The sequence below is a fragment of the Musca domestica genome, unplaced genomic scaffold (assembly GCF_030504385.1).
Source record: "Musca domestica strain aabys unplaced genomic scaffold, Musca_domestica.polishedcontigs.V.1.1 29, whole genome shotgun sequence".
NCBI classification, from domain to species: domain Eukaryota; kingdom Metazoa; phylum Arthropoda; class Insecta; order Diptera; family Muscidae; genus Musca; species Musca domestica.
The window spans coordinates 7,735,432-7,758,469 of NW_026712296.1; the positions used below are offsets into that span (position 1 = coordinate 7,735,432).

The following is a 23,038-nucleotide window of genomic DNA, read 5'->3' on the forward strand; positions in this document are numbered from 1 at the left end:
AGAGTAAGGCACAATTCACGGCCTTATAATACTTTGTCAATTCCATTGCATGTATATCAAATAAATCCTTATACCAGGCAAAAAGCTCTTAAGGATATTATCTTAATTTACGACGCATCGACACAGCTGCTGGGACAGTGAACTGTCAAACTAATTTTGAATGAAAAGTTATTCAGATTAGTTAAAATTGTTGAAAAATGTATAACTACCTCCATATAAGAAAACTTGTAAAAATCGAATTATTAAAAAAAATTAAAAAATAGACATATCAATGTTTCAAAGCATTTATGCATCTACCTGTATTTTTCTACCATTATATAAAATTCAATCAACATGAAAATTTAATTTGTTTTAAATACAAAGTTGAATATAAATATTTTGGCACACAACACTGCTTTCTGTTCTTAAATATGCAACTATTATAATCTGCACTAAAAATGTCAACTGTGTTCGTGTATGGTCAATATCTGACAGAATGGCCTGAATTTTGGCACATTCGCTCGAATTAGGTCTAGATGCAAGTACATCAAATTTGGAAAATCAGTTCACATATAGCTTCCATATATACGATTCATTCGATTTAGGGTAATAAAGTGCCTTACACTCGTAATATACACTACACAAGAATGATATTTGGTACCAGACTACCAAAAATACCTCCATCAAATTTAATCGAGATCGGATAAGATTAGGATTTAGCTCCCATATACATAATTATCCCATTTCAGATTTTTTGTGCACCGAATGGCTAATATTAGCCCAAAAGGACTGAAATTTAGCACGTCCGACTGAAATCATCCTAGAAATAAGTACTTCAAATTTGGTGAAAATCGGTTCAGATAAAGCTGTAGCTCCCATATACATATATGTTTCATCCGATTTGTTTTTACAGTCCTTCACATGCGTAATATGCACTCCAGACGAATAATATTTGACACCGGGCATCAGATACTGCTCGAAAATAACTCTGCCAATTTTTTTTCGATATACATCCTATTTAGATTGAATGAATAGATTTTTTCATATTCAACCGAATTTTACCACTTACTGAAACTTAGTCCGGTACATCTATTGCTCTAATACACATTTTTTAATATAATCCTTATCGGAGTCATGTTATACACCACACAGCAATGTTGTTTGGATCATAGTATCTACTATGATCTATTTCACATAAATTCCCAATATAAACTTTTTTCTTACGGGAGCTCTACAAAATACACATTGGTGTAGGGTATCATATAGTTGGCCCCGCCCGACTTTAGACCTTCCTTATTGGTTTTTATTTCCTTTGATTAAATTGTGATATAAGTCATTTGTCGTACGACGTTTAAAACGCCCCACACACCTTATATATTTGACTATAATCAATGTAATTGACAATCTTAACAATGTGTTTTACGAAATCATGTTCGATATAAATAAGGTCTTAATTCTCATGCCTGATTTGGAATTGGTAAAAGCTGTTGTTTGTTACATGGTAGAAGAATACAGGTAGTCTTATCGACACAGTTGCTGGGACAATGAACTGTCAAACAAATTTTGGAATTTAAACCTTTTAATGAACATTTTTTTCAAATTTATAAAAGTGGTTGAAAACATATCATTAGAAACTCCATACTCCATATATATAAAAATCTACTTATTTAAAAAAACCTTATTTAAAATTTGACATATCAATGTTTACTAGCGTTGATGCATCTACCTGTACTGTTATAAAAACATACTAGACTAAACCTCATAGACTAATGAATATATAGATTTGATTTTTCCAATCGACCGACTCGACTCTTTAACACATTTCAGTTTATTCACAGTTTTTCAAAAATTTCACATGATTGTTCCATTTACCTCTTATGGAATAATTTTCAGTTTTCAAATAATCTACAGTTCTTGATATTTTTATCATTTTAAATTTGAGCGACTTCAATATATCAACTCAAATACATAAACGATAGGAAACGACATCTACTGATTCGAATCCATGATATTCATTAGTCTATGACACAATCATTCATTAGTCTCTGTTTTCAGGTGGGATGCGAAATTGGAAAAATATTAATGTTCAATCTGGTTTTATTTTAAACTGTCAAAAATTTGTAAAATGTTAGAAAATTCTATATAATACGTCACAAGTTGATTGATAAAGGTTAAAATCGTATTTTCAGAACATCGATTGTGGCCTAAATAAAAGAATTTCCCAATTCCAGTTCACTTATGAATATTAGATTTTATCAGTTTAACAAAAGGCGGTAAATATATAAATATTCTCTCATAGAACTTACAATTTGGTCAAGTCAATAATTTTGTTTCCTTTTTCACCTTTACGTAAATTGACAATACGATTCGGTGCGTGTTTAACAACAACTGTCGCCCACGACTGACCTAATTGAAAATGTCCATAAAAAAGGATATTTACTAGGAATGGATAGCGTGACGCCTAAACTAAGACAGTCATAGCACGAGCAAATTCGACAGACATCGACCATCTACGATTAACAATAAAAATAGCATTCGTTTGTGTTCAGTAATTGGAAACGGCAATATGTGATGGGCCGCAAAGGAAAAAAAGTTTGTTGCGATGAATATAGATAATGTGTATGTATGTGTGTTCCCACACCATATGACTTGCTAACTTCCTGGTAAACGTCCTGCTCTGTTTATCTCTATTAATAAAAGAGTAAGGTTGTTGACTGACTGATTCTTAAAACAGTAAAAGTTTGAATGTTGATATTTTGCATGATAGTCACTAAAGGGTAGTATACACATAACACACCAGATGTTTACATTTTATTGCCTTTTTATTAAATGAAGCATGATGCTGTATAACTTATCTTGACATTAGGATAATACATTATAGTCTTAAGGATTCCTTTATATTGTTTTTAATTGTAATCTTATTGATAAAAAAAGACTCAATAAAATATAACTTAACTTAACTTAGAGTCAAATGCATGGTATAATTATTACACTTTACCTAATAATGAAGAAAAAACACTGTGTTATTCTATCATGAGTCAAATGTAAAGCTACTTTTTCTACATTTATGTTAAGTATTTTTATAACATACTTTAAGGCGCTCCACAAAACTTATCTTAAAGAAAACGCTTTGTAGCATAGTACACATGTTAGAAGAATATAGGTAGACGCGTCGACATAGCTGCTGGGACAATGAACTGCCAAACCAATTTTGTAATTGAAAATGTTGAATGGAGAATTATTTAAATTTGTGCGAATTCTTAAAAAATTCATAGCATAACAATCTCCAATTGGCGTCGTAGAAGAAAACTTATAAAAATCTATTTATTTTTGGAAAAATATTAAAATTTTTTGACATATCAATGTTCCCAAGCGTTGATGCATCTACCTGTATTCTTCTACCATGATAGTACATTAATAAATTCATACTATAGGCAGCGAACGAAAACAAACGAAACGAATAATATACTGCTCACACGAAGTCATAAACGTAAAAATTATTTTCAATCGTTTTTTACTTCAAACCATGGTAGAAGAATATAGGTAGACGCATCGACACAGCTGCTGGGACAATGAACTGTCAAAACAATTTTGGAATTGAAAATGTTGAATGAAAAATTATTTAAATTTGTAAATATTGTTGAAAATCGCGAATTATAATGACCTCCGAATGACGTCGTATAAGAAAACATTTAAAAATCTACTTATATTTGAAAACACATTTAAAATTTTTTGACATATCAATGTTTCCAAACGTTGATGCATCTACCTGTATTTTTCTGCCATGCTTCAAACAAAACAATACCACAAACATTTCAATGCCAGAAGTACACAAAAAATACGATTACCTTAATGTACTTCGGCTGTGATTTGCCGAACTATATCGTTTGCGAACGAATCGCCGGGAAATGTTTCCAAACGTTTGGTGTGTGAAATGATGTTTATGATATTTAGGGTCGTCATTCTAAATATTGTTTTCTACCATTATATGATGGACGTAATAAATAAATATAAAGGCATGAAGTTAAACTTGTATTAGTTTTTACTTTTTTTGTAATGAGTTAATATACAGGGAAATGTTTGCAAACGTTTGCAAGGAATTATGTACTGTTTCGTTACCAATGTTGCTTCATACAGCAGAGTACATTTCAAAACAAAATACAAAGCAAGTCCCGTTATCTTAATATCAAGTTTGTTTCGTTTCGTACTTCAAGAAAATACGGAACAAAGTTTATTTTCGTACGCCATATATATTATATAGTATAGCATTTAAAAGTACGGACAATTTTGTATGGTATATTGTACTAAAGTACTAAAATGCAGAAACTAAAACTCCAACATTTTGCATTGAGTGACAATCTAGATAGGATGGGGGAAATTGTAGAGAATTCAAGGAAAAAATCCCGTCTTGGATCGGAAGAGTGGGAAAGTGAGAGTTTTTTTGAGTTTAACATATTTTTAATATATGAACGAGTATAAGATGACCCGAAACGATAAGTAAGTGTTCGAAAAATATCTTTGATTTTTTCCATGGGACTACCCTTGCTGAAAGCAAATTAGTAAAATGATTTTTATTAAATTCTTACAATAATGGTACGTAATATACTCGAAGGTGTAACGAAAGAACTAAAACGTCAAAAATGACAGGGCATTGTTATTGAGCTATTAGTATCGGCTAAAGCTTTGATAACTTGTGGCATACCGGAGGAAGTAATGCGATATTTTAAAAACTTTAAACTATGATACAAAAATTAAATATGCTTAGTTTGTACTAAATCAACGACAAATTTTCAATTTTTTTAAGTACGTCCCACTGATCAAAAAAAAAAAAAAAAAAAAACGAAGATTAATTCAGCGAAGAATTGTATTGCTTTGCAAAGTGAAGGATACAGTTCAGATGATCAGGTTCTCATTATTACATCTTTCCTTTAAAATAAAGGGATTTTATACAGAGATATCGATTATCAGGATTAGAGGTTGAAGGATAGTAATTGTTTGGAGCCTGCACTACAATAACATATTTTTTGGAAAGGGTAATGACAATTAACTTGATGATCTCTGCAATTAAAAACAAGACCAACGTAGACTTTTGGTCTTGTAAGTAATAAAGTCATTCATCCTATCGTTAGATCCAGGACATTTAAGATGCATAAAATTAACATATATTTACTTGCTTTATATGTGATAATTTTATGCATTGATGTCTCTGATGGCGCAATCTTTATTGGAGCAAATCATTTTTGAATATTGATAATCGACCAATCTGACTTAAATTCCAACTACATTTTTTAAATTTGCTGCCTGAAAATATGCTAAGAAAAGTAATTTATTACGTATAGAGCCGCTGAAGAGGAATCAGCCACAAACTTCAAACCATGGTAGAAGAATACGATGAACTGTCAAACCGATTTTGGAATTGAAAATGTTGAACGAAAAATTATTGAAATTTGTAAAAATTGTTGAAAAATTCATATTATAAAAAACTCCAATTTGCGTCGTATAAGAAAGTATACTTATTTTTGATAAAACATTTTAAAATTTTTGACATATCAATGTTCCCAAACGTTGATGCATCTACCTATATTCTTCCACCATGCTTCAAATCTAATATAACACACTACGATGTAAGCACAAACACGGAAACAAAGATATATATAAGCACTGATGTATTTACGGCCAAAAATATTAAATAAAATATATCTATATGAAAACCGACTTGTTTCACGAATACTTCACGCTATAATTAAAATATGGTTAATTGAAATGTCACATTTCAACACTAGAAAAGTCACGATAAAACTAATTTTTGTTCCATTTAGTTAGGCGACATATAGAAAAGAAACACTTTTAATCGATCAGAATAGCCAAAAAAAAAAAAAAAAAACTGTAAGGTTAGGTCAATGTCCGACTATATAATACCCTACACCACTACAGCTCATTATATTGTTTATAAGCGTACAAAAGCATTTTGGTGAGAATTTTCCAGAAAAAAAAAACTATTCGTGATGGAATTCAAGTGTGATTTCTTTATATTTGGCTGGAAAACAAAAAGTGACTATCGTTAGAGCTCTCCAGCATTTAAATGTGAATAAATATTTTGTGTCTCGTACATCGCTCGTTACCGTGATACTGGTAGCGTAGCCCGACGTCAAGGAATTTTACGGAAGAAAACAGCAACATCAGCAGAAATGGTTCGAAAAGTAAAGAAGCGACTTGATCGAAACCCGCGTCCAGTGGCCGAAAAATGGCTCATGACTTGAACATATCGCAATATTCCATTAGGTAAATATTGAAAAATGAGCTCGGGGTAAAGCCATTAAAGTGCAAGAACTTAAATCGTTACGGAAATAAAATAGACTCAAAAGAGCTTCGCTTGGCCGAAAGTGGTGAATTGCCAAATTTGGTTTTCTCCAATGAGAAATGTTCGTGTTTACTTGCCAAATAGGTCAGCTGAAAATGTGCACCTTCGGTTGGCCACCAGAACTCAAGTGCCAAAGGTGATTAATTCGAACAAATCAAAACTTATTCTAACATTTTATGCTATGTCCGGCATTTTCTGCTTTCATTCAATAACATTATAAAAATGTAAAAGTTATGGCCTTTGACTTTGTTGCAGTTTATTTAACTTACCCTGTAGATTTGCCAAAATTCAGGTCATTTGGAATGATATTGGCCATTTGGTGCACAATTAACCGGTAACGAAATCGGTTGAAGATATATATGGGAGCTATATCTGGATTTGAACCGATTCGGTCAGTGGAAGGGTTCCAATGTTTCAATGTTTTTTCGTTTAGACGTTTGATTTACCGACCCCCTATTGAAATTGTCACACCCAGACCATGATCTTTAACAGTGTTTCAATAACATGAAATATTCCTTATTTTTAAATATATTATATCTGACAACATTTGATCTTACCTTTTTGTCATGATGGGGATGAGAATCAGGTTGAGGCAATGACACTGAACCATTCTGTTTTGGCTTTCTAACTTCCGGCTCAAAGGAGAAAACATAATTATCATTTCCACCCCAGCTGGTTAGACAATTATCCTTATCCACATATGTATTGATGGTCTTCTTGGTAATGATTTTCAAAATTTCGACAGCTTTTTCTGGCAAAAGAGCTTTGACAATTTTAAATGCGGCTGTAATTAAGAAGAAAAAATTATTTTTAGCAATTTACCAAATAATGCTCACGGCATAGAAGGCGATCCTTCCAACAACTAGCCATTTGTCCGTTCTATTTCCCAACTTACCATTCAGTATCCATGCCATTTCAAATACTAAAATATAATTCAATGTATTGGGGTAATACATCTTGAATGTTTCAATAATCATCTTGATGAAATCCAAATCCATATTCGACAAACCGGTTCCGTCCATGTCAAAGAAAATGGTCATCTTCTCCAAATGTCGTTCACGTTGTATACGTTCCACCCAGTAGATGAGAACTTTCAATAATTCGTTCATATCTTTGGCGCCTTTGATGTGTTTGCTGGTTTTGAATATTAACAGTGGTTTGCCATCGACGTCGCAGTTGTGGGGAAAAATTACACCGTCACTCAGGTAATCCATCCGTACATTGGTCTCGTTTGAGTCATTGGCTCCGAACTTTTGACGCCATATACATGTCGACCATAATTTTTCGAACGATAGTTTCATGTCCAAGTCATACATTTCCAGGAAGCGCGTACACCACAGATCGTCATTTCGAACGCGATCAATATCGACAGGATGGAATTTTTCTGCAAAAAGAATATTAATTTTTGTAATAGGTTTGCCTCTGTTATTTTTGATACAAAAAAGTAAGGAAAGGCTATGGTCGGATGGGGTCGACCCCTCTATGTAATTAGGTGAAGTTACTTTAGATTTACACTACTTGCTAATTCCGCCACAAAATTATGAAATCTCCAATAATAGTTATCAAGTAAAGAAATGCTAGTATTCAAGGATACGACATACAGGGTGAGATAAAAAACTGCAACAAAGTCAAACGGCAAAATTTTTATATATATTTTTAAGTTTGATTGAATGAGAGCAAAAATGTCGAAAATAGCATCAAATTTTAGAATAAGTTTAGATTTGATCGGATTGGTCACTTTTGGCACGAATTATGGCCTTCAAACGGCCAATGCAACCGTCACACGCTGCCCGAATGTTGCTCTGCTGTATTTTGGCCCATTCCCCGCGAAGCGCTTGCTTAGGTGGTCGACACTTTGATACTTTTTAATGCCAACCTTGCTTTCTAAAATACTCCAGACACAATAGTCCAACGGATTGGTATCCGGAGATTTTGGTGGCCATTGTGCACTGGAAATGAAGCGAGGAACCTCATTTTGTAACCATTCTTGGGTGGCGCGTGCTGAGTGCGATGGTGCTGAATCCTGTTGGAATGTCCAAGGTTAGCAGCCAAAATGTTTGCGTGCCCAAGGCTTTAATACACCCTCCAGAATATTTTCGCGATTATATTCGGCATTTATTCTGATGCCACGGTCGATTAATACGAGAGGAGAGCGACCGTTGGCTGTTATGGCGGCCGACACCATCGCCATGGCCGGCGCTTAAATTCTGGTGGCCAACCGAAGTCGCAGCTAACCTCTTTGGCAAGTAAACACGATAATTTTGTTTGTCTAAAACTGCTGGACAACGAATGTTTTCTCATCGGAGAAAACCAAATTCGGCAATTCACCACTTTCGGCCAAGCGAAGCAACTCTTTAGCTCTTTTGAATTTATTTTCTTTCTGTTGCGGAGTAAGTTATTTCACTTTTTGGAATATCAATGGAATATTGCGATATGTTCAGCTTACGAGCCATTTTTCGGCCACTGGACGCGGGTTTTGATCAAGTCGCTTCTTTACTTTTCGAACCATTTCTGCTGATGTTGCTGTTTTCCTACATCCACTTCTTAGCTACCAGCATCACGGTGAAGTGCGATGGTACGAAATATAAAAGATTTATTCACATTTAAATGCTGGAGTGCTCTAACGATAAATATAAGGAAATCACACTATCACGCTTGAATTCCATCACGAATAACTTTTTTTCTGGAAAATTCTCACCAAAATGATTTTGTACGCTTGTAAACAATATAATGAGCTGTCACTGGAATAATTTTAACAGCTGTCGGATTAGTGACTTAGCAATGACAGCAGTCTGAAGTTGGTTGCAGTTTTTTCATCTCAACCATAGTTACTTTTGAGGATCTGCATAGAATCAGTTTCATAGTCGATTTATGCATCTCAGTCCGTCCGACCGTCTGTCCATATATTTTTTGAACAAAATGCAGGTCGAATTTATTATCCTCCCCATATATATCTTCAACCGATTTCGGCCAATATCAGTCCAAATGACCTGAATTTTGGCACATCCAACCGAATTCAGTCTAGAAGCAAGTACATTAAATTTGGAGAAAATCGGTTCAGATCCGATTTGGGGTTTTAAGTCCTTCACATGCGTGATATGCACTCCACAAGAATGATATTTGGCTGATACTGTTGGAAAATACGTATGCCAGATATTATCGAAATCGGTTCAGATTAGGATATAACTCCCATACATATCTTTATCCGATATCAGGTTTATTGTGCATCGAATGGCTAATACCAGCCCAAATGAACTGAATTTTGTCAATTACGGCTGAATTCATCGTAGAAACCAGTGCTTGAAATTTGGTGTAAATCGGTTCAGATATAGCTATAGCTGTCATGTATATGTTTTATCCGATTTAGGGTTTAAAGTTCCTCACAGGCGTAATATGCACTGTACAACAATGATATTTGGTACCAGATATCGGATACAGCTCTGAAATATGTGTATACATTTTTATATATCATATAAATATATATATATATATATATATATATATATATATATATATATATATATATATATATATATATATATATATATATATAAATATATATATATATATCGTCAAGCGATTTCGGGTTAATTGTGCACCAAATAGCCAATATCAGTTTAAATGACCTGAATCTTGGCATATCCGACCAAATTCGGTCTAGAAGGAAGTACATTACATTTGGTGGAAATCGGTTAAAATATAGCTGTAGCTCCCATATATATGTTTCATCCGATTTGGTGTTTAATTCCCTCACATTCGTGATATGCATTCCACAACAATGATATTTGATACCAGATATCTTATAGACTCGGAAATACATTTGCCAAATTTAATCGAGAATGGCTAAGATTTGAATAAAGCTTCCACTTATATCCTTAATCCGATTTCAGGTTTATTGTGCAAATAATGGCTAATATCAGCCCAAATGGAGTGAATTTCGGAACATACGTTTCCATTTTGGCTCCGATCTATTTTTATACCCTCCACCATTGTAAGTTTGTCATTCGGTTTGTAACACCTTGAAATGTACCCCACAAAGATCAGCATAAAATTGTCTGTCTGTGGGCATGTTTTTGCTTTGGGATTTTGTGGGTGAAATACTGGAAGGAATTGGTCAATTGAAAACATTGGCCAATTCCTTCCAGTATTTCACCCACAAAATCCCAAATTTTGAATATTATTGACTCACTTTAAATATTAAAACGGTACTACGGATTAGCTACACAAAGAATGAAACCAACACTATGTGGGATGTTATACTAGAATATTGTATTATATTAACTGCTGGTAAGATAGAAAATGCTAACTTTTTCAAAATACTAATTGCAACTCGTTTTGTTTTGTGTTGCAATATAAAATTTCCATATTGTAATTCAAAATGTTTGCACTGCCAATTAGCAGTAGTGATTCAATTGAATAAATAAACATGAAAGAGTGTAGTCAGAATTGCATTTTCTTATTTTGCTGCTGAACTTGAACTTTGTTCAGCGATTACAGGTGCGAAAGTATTATTAGCGTTGCTTCACATTTGAGTGATAAGCGAGTTGTCGGCTCGGATATAGTGTTTGTTGGTGCCCACCACTTGTTTATTACACCCAGCACAGTGGTCAAGTAGGCCACTCAGCTAATCTAATCTGTGATAAATCAACTCGAAGGAAATGTATTAGTCGCTATCAGTGGGGGACTAGAAAAAAATGATAATGTTATGGTAACAACTTTTATTGCTAAAAAATGTTTTTTTTTTTTTTTTTTGTTGCAATTTTTAAATAAAGGGTTATCGAATAACATGTGTTATTTTGGTATGTCAATAAGTGTCGTAATGTGGTATTCTGGTAGTCACCGTTATATGGGTCTATACAAACCAGGGTTGCAAATCACTTGTGGATTTGAGTTGGTTCGTTTCGGTGGTTCACTCTACCATGGTTCGGTTTTGAAATGGGGTTTGAATGGTTCGAACTTTGGCTTCGGTTCTGTATACTTTAATTTGTAAATGGACCGGCGAACCAAATGGACGTCCGACACATCTATTTTTTTTTGTGCTAAACGTTGAGTTTGAAATAAATGCGTAATTGCTATCGGGCAGTCCGGGAAACAACGCGTTTGTCATTTAGTGTTCAAAAATTGTTAAAGGTTGATTATGGTTTAAACATTAGTTTTTTTTCTCCACATAACTTTCGGGAAGAAGTCGGACCGAATACGCATCCGAAATCGGAAGCTTTATCCGACAATCGGTTTGACGTTGGACCGAACTCAAACAGTTAGGCTTGCTCGGGTATAGTATTTATTTAATTTGTCGCTGTAGCGTAACATCCCAAAAACTTTCAACATTTTTATAGTAAAAACAAGTAAAAAACATTAAGTTTGGCCGGACCGATCTTTGAATACCCTTCACCATTTGGGAAGAATTTGGAAATTACAAAAATACTTCTAAAAATCATAACAAGTAAAAAAAGCAGTAAGTTCGGCCGGGCCAAACTTTGAATAACCTCCACCATTTAGAACGAATTTGAAAATTTTCGAAAAAGATAACATTCGCCAAAAATTCTGTTAACATTTTAAAAATACCGATTATATCCGTTATATTAGGGCCAGTAGGACGTGTACCTACATACACATTGTTTGTCACAAGCCATTACCATATTCAAATTCGAAACTTGAAATAAACGGTGAATAATGTAGGCAAAATCATCAAAATGCCGTACATATGGAGGTACCGTTATATAGGAGCTATACGAAGACCTGGACCTGCACAGGCAATTTTCTGTCACAGAACTCTAAATACGTAATTTGAAACTACTACGGTGAATAATGACGCTAAAATCATCAAAATACCGAATATTGGGAGGGTTATATGGGGGCTATACGAAGACGTGGACCTGCATAGACAATTTTCTGCCTTAGGCTGTAGTATCCATTTCGAACTTAAAACACCAAATTTGAAATAATTCCGGTGAATAATGTCGCTAAAATCATCAAAATACCGAATATAGAGAGGTACCGTTATATGGGGGCTATACCAAGACGTGGACTTGCACAGACAATATTCTGTCTCAGGCTGTAGTATCCATTTCGAACTTCAAATGTCAAATTTAAAACAATTCCGGTGAATAAAATCACTAACATCATCAAAATACCGAATATCGGGAGGTACCGTTGCCTGGGGGCTATATGAAAACGTGAACCTACATGGCCCATGTATGAACTTAACCTGCCTACTGGCAAAATAAACATGTGTGCGAAATTTAAGCCTTCTATCTCAATTTGTTCGAAAGATAGCGTGATTACTACAGACAGACAGACGGATATCGCTAAATCGACTTAGAATTTTACGCTGATCAAGAATATAAGTTAACGTTAACTTCTTTATTTCTGTTTCTGTTGCGCGTGCAAGTTCGATGGCACTTAAATATGCTTGCAAAATGCTTACAATGCATTCATGTCATTCATTCGTATAAACAACAGATAAATGCTTACATTTTAAGAAACCTAACTCTAAGAAATAATAAAATCAAAAGTGCTAACGTTGCACTAAATACATTGTCCAACAAAACTTAATTTTAAGAATAAAGGAAAAATAAAGTTAGTCCCATTTTGTCACTCGAAAAAGAACGTTATGTTTAATTGGCGCCCAACGAAAAATTAAAAGCACCCAAACGGCTGCAAAGTTAATAAAGGCACCTCATGAAGCTGCAAACTGTCAACTAAAAATTAAAGCACCCAAACGGCTGCAAAGTTAATAAAGGCACCTCATGAAGCTGCAAACTGTCAACTAAAAATTAAAGCACCCAAACGGCTGCAAATTAATAAAGGCACCTCATAAGCTGCAAACTGCTAACTAAAAACATCAAAACCTGTGGAAGAAGGCACCTCATAAAGCTGCGTACTGGTAACTAAAAACATCAATAACCTGTTGAAGAAGACACCCTATAAAGGCTGTAAATCAACACTAAATCCCCAAAAGCTGTGGGAAAAAATTGTGGAGTACGAGAGAGTCAACGACATCCAGCCGGCTCAAAAGATTGAAGACACCCCCTTAGTAGCGGAAGCAAAAAGGAATACGGAGAATCAACAGGAGACGGCATGCTCTACAAAGTTTTATTGTAAGTTTAGAAAGAAAAGTGATAGTGTTTAAGTGAAGAAAAAAAAACTAAAAACATTGATAAAAACAATTTCCCTATTATTAATTTTGAAAAGTTAAAACAAAACAGACGGCATGCTCTATAAAGTTGTATTGTAAATTTAGAGATAAAAAGTGATAGCGTTTAAGAAAAAAAAAAACCCAAAAACTAAAAACATTGATAAAACAATTTTCCTATTATTAATTCTGAAATGTTAAAACAAAACAAAATTGTAAAAATATAATTTGTGTTCTAAAAGGTTAACAACTAAATAGTGATCGTTTAAAATGTCCAACCCAAATAACCTTATCCGACCACCCATCCTTAACGTCAATAACTCCGACGGACAAAATAATAACGGACAGAATAATAATAACAATAATAGCGCAATAAATTCAGCAAACATGGAACAAACCATTGCCAGAATCTGTGCACAGCAATGCCAAATTGCCATAGCCCAATTTTTAAGACCTAGTTCAGACATAGCAGGCGAAGACGAAACTATCGACGTCAGATATAGAGAGAACTTGACAGATTTAGATAAAGTACCCGACGTAGTGAGAAGCTTGAGAGAATTTTCAGGAAAAGCATCGGAATTCAGCTCTTGGAAAAAGAGTGTCGAAAGGATCCTTAAGTTATACGAATCTACAAAAGGTACCCCAAAATACTTTGCCATCCTTAACACCATAAGGAATAAAATCATCGGTAATGCCGATGCGGCCTTAGAGTCTTACAATACACCCCTTAATTGGAGTAGTATTTCAAAGTGTCTAACGCTTCACTACGCAGATAAGCGTGATCTTACGACACTAGAATATCAAATGACAACCTTAATACAAGGTAACAACAGTATCCAAGATTTTTATCAAGAAGTGTATTCACACCTTACGCTTATTATGAACAAATTGTCATGTCTCGATGTAGGTAAAGAAGCTCTAGATATCCTAGCCCAAACTTATAGGGATAAAGCTTTAGACATTTTCATAAGAGGACTAAAAGGTCAAATGTCAATTCATCTTGGCATGAAAGAACCGACGGATCTCCCACAAGCACTACAATTATGTCTCAAAATGGAAAATCAATTCGCTAGAGCACAATTTGCTAACTCACACAATCCAACAGTTAAAAATAATAGACTAAATTTTCAGAAACCACCCCATCCAAAAACTCATTTTCAAAATACGAATCAGATGCCATTTTACCCACAATTGGCATATTTGCCACAACACTCTGGTGTTCGACAAAATAATTCTAATCCTCCTATTTATCCTCGTAATAATTATAATCAACATAATTACCCCCAAAATCAAAATTTGCAACCACCAAGACCAACAGCACCAAAACCTCAGCCCAAGCCTGAGCCGATGGAAATAGATGCTTCCATGCAATCCCGAGCTGTTAACTACATGAATAGGCCAGCACAAAATAATAGATTTTATGGAAAGAGACCATCAGAACATTCTGACCAATTTAGGAGACCTGATAAGGCACAAAGAAATTTTCATGTAGACACAGATGAATTAGGTCCCACCGCTGAAGAATACGAAACAATGTTAGAGCAGTATGAAAATCAAGAACAATTATCTGATCTCATTGATTACATAAAAAATCAATATGATGTTCTTGACAACGATGACAAAGAAGATACACAAGAATTCGTAGATATTCATTTTTTAGATTAACGAATTCGTCCTTACCTTATTTTGAATGTAGGACGAATTCAGGGCAAATTCTTAAAATCTTGATTGATACGGGTTCAAATAAAAACTATATCCAACCTGGACTTATAAAAAATCCTTTAGAAAATAAAACCCCGTTTTTTGCAAACTCAGTAGGAGGAAAAACAGCAATAACACAACACACTTTTATTAATCTTTTTGACAAAAATTGTTGCCCTCTACAATTCTTCCTTTTACCAACCCTTAAATCTTTTGACGGAATTTTAGGAAACGATAGCTTAAAAAAATTATCTGCTGTCATTTATACGTCAAAAGACTACATGCTTATAGACAATAGAATAAAAGTGAAAATAAAGCAGAAATTATCTAGATCTGTGAACACTATCGACCTTAGGACAGACCATTTAACCCCACAAGAGAAACAAAAATTAGATCTAGTGATCCAAAGGCATAAATCACTCTTTGGGGAACCAAATCAAAAACTTACTTACACTACGACAGTAGTCGCCGATATTCAGACTACCAATGTCGAACCAGTTTATTCAAAATTTTATCCCTACCCTATGCATTTGAAAGGAGAAGTAGAAAAACAGATAAAGGAACTCCTCGATCAAGGTATAATTAGACCTTCACGGTCACCATACAATTCACCCATCTGGATCGTGCCAAAAAAATCGGATGCATCAGGCAAAGTGAAATACAGAATGGTGATAGACTATAGAAAATTAAATAAGGAGACAATTCGAGATAGATATCCCATCCCAGAAATAAATGAAATCCTACCACAAATAGGAAAAAATAAACTGTTTAGTGTATTAGATTTAAAAAGTGGATTTCACCAAATATTACTTAGGGAAAGTGATAGAGAAAAAACTGCCTTTTCTATTAATAATGCAAAATACGAATTCACTCGACTTCCATTTGGTTTGAAAAATGCTCCGTCCATATTCCAACGAGCCTTGGACGACATTCTTAGGGAGCACATTGGCAAAATATGTTTCATCTATATGGATGATATAATAATATTCGCAGAGGATGAAGATTCACATCTCAAGAATATTTCAACCATATTCGAGACATTAGAGAAAGCCAATATAAAGGTACAACTCGACAAATGTGAATTTTTGAAAAAAGAAGTTGAATTCCTAGGTTTCATAATATCCGATTCCGGTATAAAAACAAACCCAAAAAGGGTTGAAGCAATAGAAAAATTTCCACTTCCGTTAACACTAAAAGACTTAAGATCATTTTTAGGACTTTGTAATTTCTACAGACGCTTTATTAGAGATTATGCCAAAATTTCTAAACCTCTGACAATATATTTAAGGGGGGAGGCAGGACGTGCGTCCAAATACGTTTCCAATAAAATGGCCATAGATCTCGATCAAGAAGCAGTAGAAGCTTTTAATAAATTAAAGAGAATATTGTCATCGGAAGACGTAATATTGGCATATCCCGATTTTAATAAAGAATTTGAACTTACTACGGACGCTTCGCACTATGCAATGGGCGCAGTGCTTTCACAAGATAATAAACCAATTGTATTTTTGTCTAAAACTTTCAAAAAGGAAGAGGAACATTATGCAACAAACGAAAAGGAGATGCTTGCAATTACTTGGGCTCTCAAATCCCTCAGAAACTACCTTTACGGTTCTGCCAAACTTAAAATTTATACCGATCACCTTCCACTGACATACGCATTGAATAATAAAACAGCTAATTTCAAGCTAAGAAGATGGAAAGCCTTCCTTGAGGAATTCAATTACGAATTACTATACAAACCCGGTAGTACAAATGTAGTTGCCGATACACTATCAAGACCTCCTAAAGAACCAGAAGAGATAAATGCTCTGACTTCGACCCAACACAGTCATGAAAGCTCATCTCATAATTTAATACAATACACTGACGCTCCGATAAACGCATTTAAGAATCAAATTCTCATCTCTGCAGAAGATGATGAACCAGCTTATAAATTTGAAATTGTCTTTCCAACTTATCACAGACATACTATAAATGAACGAAATATTACACCAGAATTTCTCAGAGACATTTTGAAGAAATATTTAAACCCATCGGTAACAAACTGCTTAAAGACTAATGACGAAATCTTGGGAGTATTGCAAGAAGTGTTCCGTGATAATTTCACACAATACAAAGTCAAATATTCAAGACAAATGGTAACCGACTTGAAAAATGATGAAGACCAAGAAAACAAGATTATTGCTGAACATAATAGAGCACACCGAAATAGCGTAGAAAATAAAGCACAGTTATTGACAAAGTACTACTTTCCCAGAATGCAAGCTAAAATTAAGAAAATAGTCGATCAATGTAAAGTTTGCAAAGAAAACAAATACGATAGACATCCTAATAAGATAGGCCTACAGGAAACACCTATCCCACAAAATCCTGGACAGATTGTTCACATAGACATTTACATAACCGAAAAGACATCCGTATTGACGGCTATAGACAAGTTTTCTAAATACGCTCAAGCAAAAATCCTGAAATCAAGATCAGCAGAAGACATTAAAGAACCACTTAGGGAATTAGTCATATCCTTTGGAATTCCTGAAATAATAGTTATCGACAACGAAAGATCTTTTAATTCCAAAGCAATAGTTTTCATGTTAGAAAATCAGTACAACATCAAATTGTTCAAAATCCCGCCGTACAGTAGTACTGTAAATGGGCAAATTGAGCGGTTCCACTCTACACTGTCAGAGATAATGCGATGTCTAAAAGCACAGAACTTACACAAATCCTTCTCAGAGCTTTTACATAGATCCATTTACGAATATAATAACACAATACACTCAAGCATTCAAAAGAAACCAGTTGAAGCATTTCTTGGAAAAAGGGCAAACATGAGTCAGGATGATATAGAGAAAGAAAGATCCGAAATTGCCCAAAGGCTTAAAGAAAAACAAGCAGAAGATATTAACTACCACAATAAGAAAAGGACTCAACCAAAAACCTATACGCCAGGAGAAATCATATTCGTAAAAGAGAATAGGAGACTTGGGACAAAGTTAAGTAAGGCATACAGACAAGAAATAGTAAAAGAAAACCAAAATACAACTGTTATTACAGAATCAGGAAAAACCGTACACAAAAACAATATCAGAAATTAAGAAATCAAATATTTTCAGATTTTTATTCGCCACGGCGACCGCCTATGTCAAGATTTTGGACTATACAAACTCTCAAATTGTTGCGTTTGATTCCGGTTTGGCAAAAATTCAAGATGGTAACTTCAGGATAATTCATATCATTGACATCGACAAATATCAAGAAACAATAAATTCCCTACAAAACATCCTTTCCCAGAACATAACCAAACACCATTTCCTTCATCCCTTCCTAACCCATGAGCTGACAGAGATTCAAGGATACTTGGACCGTTTGAAGCCAAACGTGAAAAATAAACGATCATTGAATTTTATAGGTTCAGCGTGGAAATGGATTGCTGGAAATCCAGACCACGATGATTTTGAAATAATAACTCAGAAAACTAATGAAGTTCTAGAAAACAATAATAAACAAGTTGTAATTAACAAATTGTCATTGAGAAAAATTAATGAGTTAACACAAATAACTAATGAAATAATAAAAAGTATAAATTACAGTGATGTAAACAGAGATAGATTAAGTTCAAAATTAAAATTTAAAATAGAAATATTAAAACAAGAAATTGTAAATATTCAATACGCTATCCATTGGGCAAAAATAGGAATTGTAAACTCATTCATACTTTCATCTGACGAGATAAATATTATTAAAAATATAATTGAAAAAGATTCAATACCGTTTGTTAATGTAGAAGAAATCTTTGAATTTGCTCAAATAAAAATCGCAACTAATAATCAATCTATCATTTATATTATTAGAATACCAATGACAGACAACAAAGTTTGTAATAGATTATTACTGAAACCTATAAAATTTGAGAAGTTCGTCAATAAATTAAAATTCGAAAATGTAATAATGTGCAAACAAGATTTAAAATTATACGGAATCAAGAGTGAATGCATGAAATACAATAATATAAGTATCTGTAATAGCATAAACTTAGAAGCTATAGAGAATAACACCTGTATTTCTAATTTGTTAAATAGCAAGACATCGAATTGCACGGTAACTGATAACAAAACAGTACCAACAGTTGAAGAAGTTTCTCCAGGGGTAATCCTGTTAAATAATTTCAATGAAACAATCCTAATAAATAATGTTACACAAAGACTTATTGGATCGTATGTCATCCAATATAGCAACACTACACTAAGTATTTCCGACAAATCATATTCCTTTTTTGAAATAAGCCATATTCAACCATTACCGGCGATTCTGCAACCTAGGGAGTCTGTTCTCAGTATAGAAGAGACGCTCTCTTTAGAGTCAATTAAAGAAATTCAAATTAGTAACACAAAAGCCATAAATTTATTGGGAGGCAAATACGAGTGGGGTCAAACCACAAATTTTGGACTTACCTCCTTCGCGATAATATTGATAATCGTTTTCATTATAAGGTCCAAGATCTGCAAAAGGGGAAAAGAAATTATACTCACCCCGTCTATAGCAGATTCATGTCCGTATGACGCACGTAATCGTGTTCCTATGCCGGAAGTAGTGGAATTGCCGGGAATACGAAGAATTTCTCATATTCCCTATTTTTGACCGATCGAGGACGCTCGGTTTAAAGAGGGGAGGAGTTAACGTTAACTTCTTTATTTCTGTTTCTGTTGCGCGTGCAAGTTCGATGGCACTTAAATATGCTTGCAAAATGCTTACAATGCATTCATGTCATTCATTCGTATAAACAACAGATAAATGCTTACATTTTAAGAAACCTAACTCTAAGAAATAATAAAATCAAAAGTGCTAACGTTGCACTAAATACATTGTCCAACAAAACTTAATTTTAAGAATAAAGGAAAAATAAAGTTAGTCCCATTTTGTCACTCGAAAAAGAACGTTATGTTTAATTTATATATACTTTTTGGGTCTGACATGTGTATTTCGAGGAGTTACAAACGGAATAACAAAGGGTATAAAAATAGTCCATACTTTTTCAACAAACCTCGTAGGTATGTAACAATGTCTTCACAAACACATCACCGAATCATGAGGTGCAAATTCTTCACACATCCAAAACCACACAGAGCGGTTAAATGTGAGTAGTAGCGGGGGGAATGACCATTCATAGCAAACTATTTATGCAGATTAAAAACGAAATCAATTTGTGTAGGTCAAGTTTAAATATCGCGATGATCAACATAAAACTATAAACAATATTTGAATGTATGTTAAAATCATTCACAAATCAGATGTTTTCAGATAAAACATATGTAGTTTGTAGAAAGTATCAGTCAGATTGCCAACAGATATATACCCTCAGCATGCGGGCATTTATATATGTCTGTATGTACGCGCACCAAATGCGATTTTAATTTATGGTTTGACCTAAGTTTGTTTATATAAAATCAGAGTCTCTGCACAAATTGTATTGAATAACCGATTTTTCAAAACTTTAACCGATTGTCGAAGAGGTACTAGAAGAATTGAACCATAATTTGTCATTCTCATATCATGAGGAGAAATATTGAGAAATGGAAAGTTTTCAGAAAATCTGTCCATTTTTTAATATTTAATGTAATTGTTATTTTTAATGTCATTGTTATTCAAAATGTCTTTGACTAAAGCATGATGTAAATATTAACCAGCTAGTACTTCAGTCTTCAACCTACCAATACATAATTTCTACAAAAACATGCTATTCAAAGTAAGTTGTTATTATTTGTCCACTAAAACGACAAATAAGAATTTGTTTTATTTTTAGAGTCCGCTTTTTATACCCTACACCACATAGTGTTAAGGGTATTATGGCTTTTGTGCATTTGTTGGTAACATGGAGAAGGAAGCGAGATAGACTCATAGTTACTTTTGGGGATCTTCATAGAATCACTTTCTGTGTCGATGTATGCATGTCAGTCCGTTTGTCTGTCCGTCTGTCTGTCCGTCTGTCCATGTATTCGAAATGCAGATCGCATTTATCCGATTGAGAAGTAATTTCCAAACAATATTTATTTGGCCCAAAGTCGAACCCTATTCAAATTGATGAGAATCGGTTCAAATTTAGATATAGCTTCCATATATCTCTTCAACCGATTTTGGGTTAATTGTGCACCAAATGGCTAATATTGGTCCAAATGAATTTTGGCACATCTTACCGAATTCAGTCTAGAAGCAAGTATATCAAATGTTTATACCCTACACCACATAGTGGTAAGGGTATTATGTCTTTGTGCATTTGTTTGTAATATGGAGAAGGAAGAGAGATAGACTCATAGTTACTTTTGAGGATCTTTATAGAATCACTTTCTGAGTCGAGGAGGGTATAAAAATGATTCGAATTCGTAAATTAGACCGGAAGTGAATTTTGACTTTAAAAATATTCGCGTTCGAGTATAAATTTTGGCATTTCGCACAAAACTTACGGCCCATCTCACGCTCTAAATATTTTGCATAGCCTAAATTCTATAACACGTAGTGTTGTGGCGTATAAACTTGAAAAAGTCAGTCTTAACAACAAGGCAACACTGTGCCTTTGCACTAGTTCTACAAATGCAGCTACCCTTATATTTTAAACCTAAATAAGTAATAACGTAGATAAATAAATTTAAATAAATAAATGAACAAATAAATAATTTGCATACCTAGTGGTGGATTGGTTTCGTACTTCTGTATGAACATATTTCGCAGCTCATCGACTTGCTCTTTAGAAGGCGTCATGGTTTTAATCGGCATTGTGGATGGGTTACAGTTTCTTTTGTGTGTCTACCAAAAAATTTCTTAAACACCTCCCTTGCGGCAAAAAATGAAAATGTAACACTCGACAGAACAAGTAAGCAGTAGTTTGCGTAGTACAAATCACACAATTCACTAGTCGCCACACACGTATTAATTTCACTTTCTTTCTTCTCTTCTGTATGAACGAATACTTTAACACACGACTCACTCGCTCTTCCCTTGTTTTGCTCACACACTTTTCACCGCAAATAATAAACAAACCCAGACTACACAAATACGGACCACACAGAAAACGGTATGTTTAGCACACAACATACACCGGCATACTAAACGAAATAAACGCCAGCTATTTCTGATAGCGACCTGAGCATTTCCCCCCTTCAAGCTTGTAGATGGGACCTTTCTTTGGACATTAATTTTCCGGTGACTATTCGAGTTTAGAATTAGATTAGAATTTTACCATTTATTGTTGTTGAGTTTTGACGCGGAACCGTGATTAGGAGTGGCTGGGGAGGGGATTTAAAGACTTGTTACTCTAAGATGGTTATCACAACTTTTTATTTGATTATAACAACGTTGTTTTTGGAATGTTGTATTTTTTCCGTAGTTGGTCATATTTTGGCACCCGGTTTATGTGTACGTTTGTATGTACATCTATACTCATCACACAAACAAACATGTATTTTTTGACATCTGAATTTGCACCTTCAAATCTATTTGGTAACAATAAACTTAATCAGCTGTAGCTGATAATGATATAAATAACAAATCGAATACTGTTGGCGAGGCACCGTAACAACCGAACTCAACTGATATCAATTTAAACTACGAATCAAAATATCAACCTACTAAAATATACTCAAATTCATTCAACGATTACAAATACTGAGTACGATCGCGACATTTCTCGTTCTCGCACTGTGAGTAGTGGCATTGTAGGGACTGAAAAACGTCATAAAATAAATTGGCTTGACTCGACCTCATCCTCAGCAATGACTACATTAAAATGGGTAAACACAAGTTTAATATATCAGTCGGTTTTGCCGACAGATGTATACCCCCTGCCTTGAGTTGTGATTATTCAAACT

The 23,038-nt window shown here is 34.1% G+C and overlaps 1 protein-coding gene and 1 long non-coding RNA gene across 2 annotated transcripts in view; both read right to left on the reverse strand.

The window, feature by feature from the left end:
• LOC101901330 (motile sperm domain-containing protein 2) overlaps positions 1 to 22,758 on the reverse strand; it is a 36,448-nt gene extending 13,690 nt beyond the window's left edge. The window contains exons 1-3 of the mRNA XM_005190777.4: positions 21,857 to 22,758; positions 7,236 to 7,724; positions 6,898 to 7,124 (exon numbers count right to left, since the gene is read on the reverse strand). Of these exons, the coding sequence (XP_005190834.1) occupies positions 6,898 to 7,124; positions 7,236 to 7,724; positions 21,857 to 21,947 (807 nt within the window). The 5' untranslated portion in view covers positions 21,948 to 22,758. The remainder of the gene's footprint in view (positions 1 to 6,897; positions 7,125 to 7,235; positions 7,725 to 21,856) is intronic.
• On the reverse strand, positions 12,676 to 13,628 carry LOC131803332 (uncharacterized). The gene is made up of 2 exons (XR_009342526.1): positions 13,087 to 13,628; positions 12,676 to 13,018 (listed from the first exon to the last, which is right to left on the reverse strand). It is a non-coding gene; the product is annotated as an uncharacterized LOC131803332 (long non-coding RNA).
• Positions 22,759 to 23,038: the final 280 nt, after the last annotated feature.